Source organism: Manacus vitellinus, unplaced genomic scaffold (assembly GCF_001715985.3).
Source record: "Manacus vitellinus isolate BGI_N305 unplaced genomic scaffold, ASM171598v3 scaffold_11_pilon, whole genome shotgun sequence".
Lineage (NCBI taxonomy): Eukaryota > Metazoa > Chordata > Aves > Passeriformes > Pipridae > Manacus > Manacus vitellinus.
The window spans coordinates 12421847-12434889 of NW_021938895.1; the positions used below are offsets into that span (position 1 = coordinate 12421847).

A 13043-nucleotide genomic window follows, 5' to 3' on the forward strand; every position below is an offset into this window, starting at 1 on the left:
CTTCATTAGTTATGATAAGGTTTGGCAATTTTTACAAGTATATCTCAACAAGTAGGATGTTTGGGGGGGGTTGTGTTTAAAATGGTACTGCTAAAGTAGTCCTGTAGATTTAGAAAAAATATCAAAGCCTCAGCTTTATAATCAGTGCTTCTTAAAGTGTATGTACAGTATGTCTTGATCTCTGAACTCTTGAAAGAGCTCTTTTCACAGTGTTTTTGTAGTTCATGTTCTATTTTTTTCTTAAAATGCCTTTTTTTTTTTTTAATAACTATAGTTCTTGAAAAGTAGAGCTAAAGGTAGAAGAGGAACGCTGCTCAGTGCACCTTGCTCACTAACCCTGTCACGTAAAGCAGGAAACATTCGTGATAACTTTATTTCTGTGGTAGAATGGAGGGCCAAAAGTTACTCTAGACAGGGAGACAAGTAATGCTGACATCTTGCAGCTCAGAAAAGCGGAATTCCATGGAGGAAATGTACTGTGGTGTGGCAAAGTAAGGGGAGGTCAGTTGGGGGGGAACTTCGAAATCTCTATCTGCAGAATTGTCATCTCCACAGGTTCTTGACTCTTGCATATGAAGCGTCTTGCATCTTAAACCTGTTATTTTAGGCTCTGCACAGGCTTCAGTGCTTCTGCTTATATGATCAGATAGGCTTCAGTGCTTCTGCTTATATTTGAGTAATCTTTTTTCAAAGCGGAATTCATCAGCAGTAAGAACTAAACTGCCTTCTTATTTTTTTTCAAGAACAACTTTTAAAAAATCCCCACAAAACAACAGACAAAAATCCACAGAAAAACACAAACAAAACAACCAAACAAAACCTCCATATCAGTTTTAATTCATCCAGAGTGTGTTATTGAGGCCACAGGCATTCATTGCAGTTTAATGTTTGAATACTTATTTTTCTTCTGATAGGAGAAAATGTGTTAAAAATGAGAAAATAGAGAAGCACAAAGACAAGATAACTTCCAAAGAGTTTGTGTGGGTCATTGACAGAAGAAAGAGTAAAATGCAACATTCCTGAATCATCATTGGTACTTCACCCTCTAAACCACTGTTACTCGTGAGGTACTTTATAGTACATATTGTTCTTTGGGTGCCTCTTGGTACCTTGCTACAGTCAGGAAGCAAAACTTTGACATCATGTTGCTGCTTTTCAGTGGATTGGAGGCTGTGTGGGCCTGTATGATTAACTTGTGCCATCCAGTTAGGAATTATCTGTATCAGTAAAATTCCCTCTCTGGCTACTTTTCTGAATGAGGCAAATGCATTCTGTGCTGTGAAGTAGCAGGATTCTGGAGGGCTTGACTGCAGCAGTTAGCTTTTGATATTAAAATATAGCTGATATGAAGAGGAAGCTTAGTCTAAAATCTGAATTGGTGGGTAAAATTTGCCTATATTAAAATTAGTTTTGCACAAGAAATAAACTTTTCTTCTATATTTCTTTTTATTGTGGACTTAAATTTCTTTATTGGTTTATTGTGTTTTAAAGTTGGAGATTTCTAGCTGTTCAAATCAGATGTTATGTTAAAACTTCCTCTTGATGGTGAAAATCCTTGAGGCAGTAGGTGACCTTTTTTTTTTTTTTTACTTTATAAGAATTGATCCCTTAAACACTTTTTTCCTAAGCAATAACTTTGTTTTTACAAAAGCATGTCATAACTTACATTTAATTTTTTTAAATACTAAAGTAAATGTGTTTAAAAGTTTTCTTTTAAACTTTCTATTGACTTTTGCAGAGATCACGCAAATGGAAAATTTCTTGTGTAGATACTTAATGCAGTTAATGATATAATGGATTTGTGTTTTATGTAGCTGCTCCAAATGCTGAAACTGGGAATTTTTGTTCATGTTTTACTGTTACGTCTGGCATGAACAGTGCCTGTTGACTGCCCTGGCTGTACAACTGGTTTTGAACAAAAATAGTGGATTCAATTTTGAAATTACTTGGCTACACACAGCAGGTTTTGTAATAGCTTAGTATGTCTAACACGCACTTACATTATTCATTGCTGAATAACTAGTGCCGATAACTTACATTATAATTGCATGTTTTTTATTCTTACGTGCACGTAACTCTCCATTACACTTTGCTCTCTCTATGTGACTTTGAGGTGCTACTTTTGTAGGCTGAGCTGTTGATGTCTTGAACCTGAAGAGGTAAAAAATTCTGGTTTTCTCTTGTATATATGCTAAATTATAACTGCTCAGGGTGAAACTTATCATTCCATGGATTTACATCAGATTTTTTTTTCCCCACGGAAATCTTACCTTTAAGGAATTGACATCTCTGGAAGTTTGCTTGTGGGGCTGGTCTACAAGTCCAAGCACTTCTACCCTTTGTCATGGTAACAGTAGGAGCCAGGTGATGACTTCTCTTCTCCCTTGGGTCTTGCCAGCTTGCTTTTAGTGGTAATCTGAAGAAGGGCATCATGTGATACCAGCTGGTAAATTATCTGTAATGCAGCCAAAGCACTGATGTCTGGAAATTCAGAAAAACCAGCAATGCAAAGTTGTCCACTTAAGGACAGGTACTCAGGCCCATTTCTTCCCTCTGTCTCTTCACCTCAGCTTCACTGCATATCAGTGAATATTCAGTTTTCTTCTCTGTCTCCTTTTCCCTTTTAGGATGTCTAGGATGAGTGTTCTCTGGCTCAGAAATGTGCTTTGTGGTATACATAGAGTAATTTCTGTAATAAATATTCATAGAAATGTTGATACTGAATTAATAATTAATTTTTAAAATTTTTCTTTCTTGCCCTCTTTTCTAAAACATTATCAATTTGTTTCCCTTTCAGTGGTTCATTTAACTTGACTGTTTTGTATGAAACTTTTCCACTAAGTCCATAGAATAATCTTGAGTTATAAACATCACTCTGTTTCATTTGCATCATTGCTTATAAAGGAGAGAAAACAGGTCAAGTTATGCCCTGAAAGAATATATCCTCATTTATTTAGGATTTTTCAAATACTGTTAAAAGCATAATAGAAATGTAGGAGTAAGAGAATGGATGGCAAACTGTACATGACAGTTTAGTTTAGGGAACTGCTCCTATTAAGACGAGCAGCCCTGCTTTTGAGTCTTTCTCCCTACTAGCACTTAGTGCTTTTGTAGCTTGTTATTACAGAAGGTTTTTGATTTGCTCAGAAAAAGGAAAATTATCCTTGGATTTGGAAATGGGGAATCTGCAATTATTACAAAGATGAGAGTTCTGTAGTTATTGGTGTTACTTAATTTCTACTTTAAATATAACCCTGTTGGTATACTCTCACCTTTACCTGTTACAGCCTGAAATGTGGTTGAAAAATGATAAAGAAATGGACTAGCTGAATTATAGTACTACAAGTGTGCTACAATTGCTGCAAACACCAATATTAGGCTTCTGTCATGACCATAAAACCAGTATTGTCATTTTACTCTGTGGTGTTAAGATGAAATGTATATTTCAGTTAAGTCACATCAAAGAACCTAAAACACTGTTGTGTGGAGGACCGGTCAAGCATGCAGTGTATGCAAGTTTCATGTATTGAAGTGCTTATGACCTGAAGCAGTGGTCCCTCAGCTGTTGCTTGTGATGACTTGGGATACTTGGGAAAATTGTTAGGCAGTTTTCTATGCAAGAAAAAAAATCTAAGAGTGAGAAATGTTATTTTCTAAATAAAGGGATTTATCCAGTTTTTTTTAGCTTAAGCCACTTTTGGTAATGGTTGCTGTATTTGAGGAATTTATTTCTTTATCATGCCTTTACTGTTAATTTTTTTTCAGGCCACACTCAGAATGATTCTTCTTACTTAGTGGCTTAGTTTTTTTCAATCCCACTTTTGCTTTCAGTGCCCTAATACCTTTAAATATTTAATATACAAGAAATATTCTATCTTCTAGAATAAATGGCCTGAAGGGAAAAGGAATTTCTGAAACTATCCTACTTGAATCTACAAGAAGAAAATCCGGTGTGCAACCAAGCTGTTTATCTGATTACATCCCACTGAAGTGCACTCTGTTGAGCCCTGCTTCTACACAGGCCATTGTAGTGATCTGACAGTGATTTCTAGAGCTGATATGTAATTCCAAGTCATGCTCACTTTGAAAAAACAAATAAAAACCCAGCCCAGATCTTCACATTACTGGAGAGCAGAAATGATTTCATGGTTAATAGAGTGGTTTGGTATTTAGAAAATTTACAGGAAAATACAGAATTTTTTTCTTGATTTATGCACAGATTGCCTTACATCTTTTCCTCGGAGCTGCTCAGGGAACACTTTTTTATTGTGCCTTAGCAGGTGAAGGGCTCATGGGAGGAGCTCATTTAGGCTGATGTGCTGGGGGAAGAACCATGGCAGAGCAAAATGTTTTGCAGATTGCTAAAAATGTGTGGATATTTCTGTTAATTTTTAATACACATTTGTGTGAGAACTTGTTTCTTTTCTTTTTTTATGCAGGTCAACTTTGTAGTGTGCCAACTGTTTGCCTTGCTTGCGGCTGTTTGGTTTCGAACATACCTTCATTCAAGCAAAACTAGCCCATTTATAAGACATGTTGTTGCAACCCTCTTGGGCCTTTATCTTGCACTTTTTTGTTTTGGATGGTAAGTTGCACTTAAATTCAAAACTTGTAGAATTTTGTTTTTGTGTTTCAAAGAACCTTATTATCTAATTCTGTGTTGTTTTGGCTGCTGCAGATGTACAGAAGTTAACTCAAATTTTCTGATGAGGTGCACAAATTTTGAAAGATCTTTGTTTGCAAATTGGTAACTACCATACTGTCTGCCTGTGGTTTTGGGCAGATGAAGCAGGTAGCAGGTGCAGTTTGTTTAACTTGTGCTGCTTTTTCCTGTAAACTTGCTGGAGAAGTATTGTCTTGAGGCATAGCACTGGTGTGATGACGAAGATAATTTCCCATAAATACTCAGCACATGAGAACTTGCTGTGTCTTTTTCTGAATATTGAATATAATCAGACTTTTTGTAGGAAGAGTGGCCAGAACCTTGGTACTGATGATACTCCTAGTAGTATAAAACACCTGGAAATGAGCTGGCCTCAATTTCTGTGTGTTTTGTGCCTTTTTTTTTTTCTTTAATGTTTTGGAGGAAAGATGTGGTTCTCTTTCAAACACAGATTTTGTGTGTCTGCTGTTTGCATATCTTGACTTTTCAGTATTATAAACCAGAATGTTAGTAGAGCTAGAAAAGGGTATCAATTTAGTTTTGTGAATATTTTTTCCTTCAAAAATAGCTTACTAAGTGGCTTGCATTTTCCCAAGATAGTTTAAGATTAATTAAGTGCCAGTTTCCTTTTATTGCATTGTAAACAAAATGCTTACTTGGCTTTAAGTGTATAGAAGACTCATTTATGTTGGCTATTATAGTGTTACTGAGCTATGGGGAATTAATCAAGCTGTTGTGGAGGTGGGAAGATGCACATACAGAGTGTTGGCTTCTATACTGGCATGTTGCAGAGACCTCTTAACATTAGTTGATATGTATTACTTTTAATTTCAGGAAAAGAAATCAGTAACCTTTATTCTTTAGATTTACATGTGCAGTTTACTTTTATATAAAATTTTACAACTCCCATCCATTTCTTAAACATTTGACCGTGGTATTCTGCTTTGAGAGAGAGATCTGATGTCAAAGACTTCCAGTATTAGCACCAAATGAGGAGGATGATATGGGAGATAGGTGCTATCATATGTGGGTTCTTTGAGAGGTGTATCAGCTTTAGAAGCACTTTATGTAACCATTGCTTTAGAAGCAGAAATCATTAATTGTAACTTGTAATTAGAAAGTGTTATCAATATATTTTTATGTGAAATTTGGGTATGGGAGATTTTGGAAAGAAACAACCTCCACTCCCAACAGACATAAATACATTTTTGTGGAAGCCTCTCATTGGCAATATGCCCTGGAAAAGAAATAAGAGATACATTTTATGCCATAGTAGAAATCCAGATTATTCTAGTTTGGTTTGGATCATACTTAGAGCAATTATTTTAGCAATGAATTTCTATTTTGCAATCATGAAGCTAAAAGCTTTTTAAAAACCTTGAAAAGAAAGAACATAATTTGAGATGTTAAAAGTATACATTCTTTAAAAAACTGGTATCTGTGTTGTGCTGTGTGCTTTTTCCTATTATTTAAGTACATATTGTATGAGCAGGTTTTTTGAGGGTTTTGTTTTGTTTGGTTCCCCTCCCCAAGAAATCAAGTTTACATACAGGTTACAAGCCTGTGCTATACCTTCAGTGACACTTTGATTGTGCCATAATGTGTGTTATAACACATATAGAACAAAAAAGAAACTGTTACTAGAAACACTATATAAGAAAACAGTAACTGTAGATTTGCAGATAAGATCATGCCAACCTAAATGTGGGAAATAGTTTGGAATCTGCACCCTTTTAAGGATGTTTATTAGTAGCTATATTGTCATCTTCAGTTTCAAGCGTGTTAGTTTTCAGTTGCCTTTGTAGTACTTGTGATGGGGGTGTAAGAGAGGAAGAGAAGGAATAATTCCCTTGGCATAATAGCAAATAGCATAAAGGAACCAGAATACCCTTTGTATATGTTTAAAATTTACTACTACATGTGGTATTTCAATATATCCCCTTTAATGTTTGAATCAAAGATCAATCATATTGCTATTGTTAACAACTCTGAAAGAGAAATGTTTTTAGCGACTGCAATCCTGATATGATACTCCATGTCAATCCGCACTTTTAGGCTTTGATATCTTATTCTCCTTTCTCTGTATAAGAAGCAAATTCTTAAACTTACATTTTTGTCATTTTACTAATGCCTGTCTTTGCTACACAGTATTGCTAATATGTGGCTGATAAGAAAAGAAGGTGAATACTTTTTGAATTGGCAATTGCTATACTAAATGTGTAGTTGAATTTTGGGTAGTCCTTTCTTAGATGAGACTAGCTACTGGTGAAGCATGGGAGCATGTGCAGATTGGACCTTCCATAAAAAGTAAAGATTTTCAAGGTCAATTTGTGCCCAAGTGACTGGTTTCCCCTCAGTTCATCATGTGTACACTCTGTAGGATTTTAGTTGGAAAGAACTGGGTTTCTTGTTGAAAGTCTTTGAAGTCATTTCGTTGTGAGTAGAGGAGGAGTTAAATTAGGAAATAGCTGGTGATAAGCTGAAAGAAAACAGTATCACTGTAACAAAATAATGACAGCTTTTTATGGGGAAAAAATTCCAAAATTAGATCAATGCGTCACTTGAGCACATGTGAGTGTGCTGCCGAGGCAGTTCTAGTACAAGGGTGAAAAAGACTCAACTTACCAAGAATCAGTTCTTTTCCCCAACCACTGGCACTGCTTTGCTACCAGGGCTCTACAGCTTACTGAAGTATAACTCCTTGGAAAAACAAAACAACCCCCCAAAGCAATGGGGTTGTGATAGCTGTGGAAAAGAAATAAGAAGAGATTAGAGCACCTTCATGAAAAAATCTGTGGGTTGTTACTGTGTAGGGTTTTTTTGTTTGTGTTTTTGAGACTGTCATCACTGGTATGCCTTTATTAGTTATTGACAACTCAGGACAAAGAGACTGGCTGGACATGGTCACCATTTCTGTTGACTGGGAAATCTTACCATATGCTGATATTGTGGCTTATCTGAGCCTGTTGTTGTTAATGGGTAAAAAGATGCATATGGAAATTAAACCAGAAAACTTTCATGTTATTTACACAGGAAATAATGCCAAGTGGAAGTATTATGACACATATTCTCTGTATTTTAAGGATTATCAACGTTAACTATATGATTGTTTATGAGCTGAAGCATTCTAGCTAAGTCTGTAGTTTTTGTTCATTGCTGCTGTCTGTGCTATGTTAAAGGGAGATTAAACTTTGAACCTCTTTAATTTCACATTAAATAAATGCATGCAGTTTATTGCCTTTAAAGAAAACGCTGTAAGGGTGCTTGTTTTTTTCCCCTAGGTATGCCTTACATTTTGTTATACAAAGTGGAATTTCCTACTATATCATGATCGTAATAGGAGTGGAAAATATGCACAAGTAAGTTTCCATTCTAAATTTTTTTTTTTGCTTTTACAAGAATGCTACTGCTTAAGAGTTCCTTGGTAATGGTGCACATGTGCCATACTTCTAGTTGTATCATAACATTACAGTATTTGAATTCTACTAACCATGGTTTTATTTCCAGGGGAGAAGATGGCTTATTTGGGAATTTTTGCCAGCTTTTTGGAATATCTAAAGCTTGTTACAGATGTTAATAACCCACTGAGACTTCTTTGTGTTCTACACATTTCAGTTTTTTTGTCATTACTTAAACCTAAATGTTTTCAGGTGTCTCACAAACGAGTTAACTATACAAATGTAATTTGATAACAGCCAATGATAGTAGAAGGAAGATATCTGAAGAGAAGAGAATGTATGTGAGAAATTTTGGTACTAATTGTTTGTCTTTTCTTCTTTTTTATTTTCTTTTTTTTTTTTAATAACACAGTATGAATGCTGTCTTAAGGAAAGAATATGCTTGTAAAATACATAGGGCATTATTTTAAGTTTGCTTGAACACATGGTTAGCTTAGCAGAATCTGAATAACACTTTGTGCTGGTTTAAAGGTAAACCGGCAGGGGAAATGAACCCAACTCAAAAGAGAGATTATAAGTCAGAATAACAATTTAATAAAATAATACAGTAAGTACGATTATACAGACAAACAATTGGTTTTAACCCACAAAACCCGGCACCCTGGGGCATGAACAGAGTGGTGTTCTTTGGGCCCCCTGAGTCCAAAGTGTAAAAGGAGAGGAGAAAACCTGTTGGTGAGAGAGCTGTTGCAGTCTGGTCAAGAGTGGTGACTGCAGTCTGGTCGAGGGTGGTGGTTGCAGTCTGGCTGAGAGTGGTGGTCTGCAGTCTTCTTCTGGATCCCATGAGTGGTTAAAAAAGTTCCAAGACTCCAAGATTATATATTCTCCAGTTCAGGCAGGAATGCCCAGTACTTCCCTCATGGCGGGGAGTTCCACAGTGGGTGTGAGGACAGGGGCCATCCTCCCATCTCACAGGCCTCTTAACACCCAGTTTAGAGCCTGAGGAGTCAGGCTGCTCTGGGCAGAGGGTGTAAATAGTCTATTGATAACTATTTCTGGGAAATGGCATGGAAGGCTATAGAATACACAGTTTTGGGTTATGCCCATCCAGTGATGAACTGGTCCCAGCTGTTCTAACTAGGACACACTTGTTTCTCTTTTTAAATCATTCTTAAAAGAAGGGAAGACATTTATTTTATTACTGTATGCATATGTTTTACTATTCCACTAGCCTAGAGATCAGAACTAAATTAAGTTCCCACTGTGTTAATTCCTGCATAAATGTTTAGTAAAATAGCAAATTCTTGCTTGAATAGATTCCTGAAGTATGTGAGGTAGTTAGGAAAGACTCTGGTAAAAGAAATAAAGAGGAAAATTGCTTTATGCAGAAAGCACAGAGCCAGGGTGGCCTTAGTTCATGATCCTACCTATTAGAGCACTCTGCTGCTTTATACTGTGATTCTGAATATAATGTCTTCTGAAATATCCCATATTAGGTTCTTATCTTCAGGATTTTCATTTGTCTGACATATTTGAACTACTGCAGATGTGAGAGAACCTCACTTGGTTGGACAGCCGGTTTCTGTACAAATTGTTTATTTGATTAGGGGTGTTGATAAAGCAACTTGTTCAGGTCAATTTCTCTTTAGACATTCAGCAATGTCTAACTTAGATAACTTAATATTTTAAAAGACATTATTAATATGGTTAAATGCAGAGTAGGGAGGTACCAGTCAGGAACACTTTGGTTTTTATCATAACAGGTTACATAGGTTTCTCATAAAAATAAATCCAGTGGTTTACATTCCTCATGGTGAGAGGCAGGTAGGCATGTGTATATTTAACACTGCTGCGTTGGAGCAAGGGAACTCTAATTCCCAATGCTCCTAATTCACACCAGTTGATTTAACTGCATGACCTGATCTGCTGAAATGTTTACTGTGTTATACACAACTGTTACTCTGCAGCTGAGAGGGGAAAACCTAGATTTGACTACCCGCCTTTTGTTGCTGTATCACCGCATGAATTAATGTGCCATTGTATAAAACTAAAAAACTCTTCTTTCAGTATAGGAAAAAAAATGTAACAAGGTCATTTGTTACTTCAGGTTGTGGACAGTGTTTGCACACTGTATGGGAAGCTCCAGGAGTCATTTCTAATAGGTGATACAGGCAAAACTACAAGGTTTACTCCTTCTATTGCCAGAGTATCCCAGAAGGGATAATGCCTGTACCTTTTACTAAAGGAAAGCACCACATACTCTTAATTTTCTGTTATGAAAATGCCCCTTACAGCTTTCTGTTTGGCAATCTGAAGAGAAACTAATGTGAGTAACTCCTGTCCCCACCTAAGTGTTTGTCTTCAGGCTATGAATGTGTCTCATGGAGCCCAGAGGAGGTGGAAGGTTAAGTGCTGTATAGTAGAGTGCAGCTGCTGTTGCCTGGCCTCAGGAGAAGGACCCTGTCAATGTTTTAGTGGGAGATGTGTGTATACATACAGCTAATTGTTGCACATGGATATACCTGCGTAACCCAAGGTTTGGGACTTACTTTCTGTACTGTAGAGGGGCCCATTGGCTGGCAGTCCTCGTTAGAGGTTACCTGTCTTGTTCATGAGCAACTTAACCTTAGAGTCTATAGAACATCAAGTACCTATATGTGGTGTAAATATGAATTCAAGTGACTTTTGTACTGGAAGAGCACTTGTGTATTGTACAAAATATTATTGTCCATTATCTAAATTCATTCACTGAACTAAGTTTCCCTCTTCTTTTCCCTGCCCTGCTTGCTGTCCTGCGGATTTCATAAGGGTATGAATGGGAAAGTCACTATTCCTCTCCTTTTTCTTGCTTTCCCTACCCTCTAATATAGCTCCTCAGTCTCTTCAGCCTCTCTAAAAATTGCTTAAACAAATAAGGGACAACTAAATTTTAGACTGCTATCAGTTCAGTTGCTGTGTGCTGGCTTTCCTTACCCTCCAAAGCAAGGAGATTTTTTTATAAACTTCCACATTCTCCAAAACACTTTCACGTTTGATACTGTTACTCCTCTAAACCTTTGTTTCTTTCTTAATGTACTTCCACTGGATTCTAAAAATGTCTCTACTATGAAGTGCCAACCTTTGTGGTTTTCCTGAGGGAACCAGCTCTTGTGCAGGTCTTGCATCTAGGTTGGTCTTGACATACGTGGCGTGTTGAAGATGAAAGCCTTAATTGAACAACAGTGTAGGGAGGGGAAAAATAAAAGGTAAAACCTGAGGTGGGATGTGAACAACATATTAAAAAGGAAGGAAACTTTATATTTTAAATTTTAACAACTTTTAGAATTAAGTTAATTAGCAAAAAGTGAGTTATCTGAGACTTGGATGTAACTAAAATTGATCCATTATTTTTATACTTAAGTCTTATTTAAATCATAGTACTTTGAATGAAAGGTGGAGTGATCACACTAGTTTGCCTGAATGGTTCAAAAGCTTTTGTCCTTTAATTTGGGACTAAGCTATCTTAATGTTTGTTTGGTGCTCTCATGGCTCACTTAATTGTGAAACTGAAAAATATATTTAAAAACATTCTCAATTCCAATGAATTTGCACTTGGTAACTGATATAGTACTAATATTTATCTTTTTCTTAGAAATTCTTCTGTTTCTTCTATGATTATGAAATTGCTGTTTGTCTTAAAAGACAAAACCACAAATGCCACAAGGTTCTTTTTTCTTAAACCTTTGGCTACTGTTAGCTAAGACCTATGGGAGCAGTGCTTGCACAGGTGATCTGATGACAAGGTTTTAAGGTTTCTACTTGCTATTCATGTCTGATACCTTCTGTGTTATGCTTAAAGTTGCAGGATGATACTTGTTCTAGAAGTCTAGAGTTGAACTGCTAAGACTTAAGTGAATTTTTTTTTCTAATGCCAGAAATAACCTCCTTAACTTTTTTTGGCATATACAAGTCATGAAAAGTAAATTAATGAAGAACCCAGAAACCCAAGATAATGAATAGCAGTAAATACATAATGAGCTGACATGTGTGTGCCACAAAGGGCCACAAAGATGATGAGAGTGGAGCATCTCTCCTGTGAGGAAAGACTGAGAGAGCTGAGACTGTTCAGCCTGGAGAAAAGGGGGGGATCTCAGCAACATATTTGAGTACCTGGAGACAGGAAACCAGGCTCTCAGTGGTGCCTGGTTACAGGACCAGAGGCAACAGGCACAAACTGAAACACAATGCTGTCTGAACATCAGGAAACACTTGTTTACTGAGAGAGGTTGTAGTCTCCCTGCTTAGAGATATTAACAAGCTGCCTGGGCATAGTCCTGGGTAGCTGGCACTGGGTGGCCCTGCTTGAGCAGAGAGGTTGGACCTGATGACCTCCAGAGGTCCCTGCCAACCTCAGCTGTTCTGTGGTTCTATTTTGGTTTGATAGATGTACAATTCTTTGTACTGTACCTATGCCCATGTATGTGAGCTGTTTGAACATGGTAATGTAAATAGATATTTGAATAAGCAAACCAAACTTTTGTTTTAACTGATCTGGTCTCTGTGGAGATACTTTCCTTGGGATTTGGCAGTGTTAGTCCTCAGTAAGTTCCCTTAGCCTCCTAACCAGACCCAGGACTGAACAATGCCTTGCTCCCCTTTGCCTTCATTCCTTATTGCTGCATTGACAAACAATGGGAGATTTGGCAAAGGAGGTGTGGAAGAGGTTTGATGATTTTTGTCTTAGAAATCTCAGATTAAAGTCTTGATCATCTGAGTGAACTAATTCACATGGCGTGGTTATTGTGACACTTAATTTGTCAGTCGTGTCTTTAATAATGCTGAATGTCATGATTTTTCTGATGCTTACCTAGAGATCAGACTTTAGTATTCTGAAGATCGTGAAAGGAAGCACTGACTAGCACCATGCAGTGATTCTCTGTATGCTGGAGATTTGATCACTACAAAAATAGCTACATAAATGGATGACTGTCTTCCATGACTTT

The 13043-nt window shown here is 36.8% G+C and overlaps 1 protein-coding gene across 1 annotated transcript in view; it reads left to right on the forward strand.

Annotated features, from left to right (window-relative positions):
* Positions 1-4442: 4442 nt before the first annotated feature.
* Positions 4443-13043, forward strand: part of MBOAT2 (membrane bound O-acyltransferase domain containing 2) — a 77509-nt gene continuing 68908 nt past the window's right edge. Inside the window, exons 1-2 of the mRNA XM_008932711.2 lie at positions 4443-4585; positions 7945-8022. Of these exons, the coding sequence (XP_008930959.1) occupies positions 7991-8022 (32 nt within the window). The 5' untranslated portion in view covers positions 4443-4585; positions 7945-7990. The remainder of the gene's footprint in view (positions 4586-7944; positions 8023-13043) is intronic.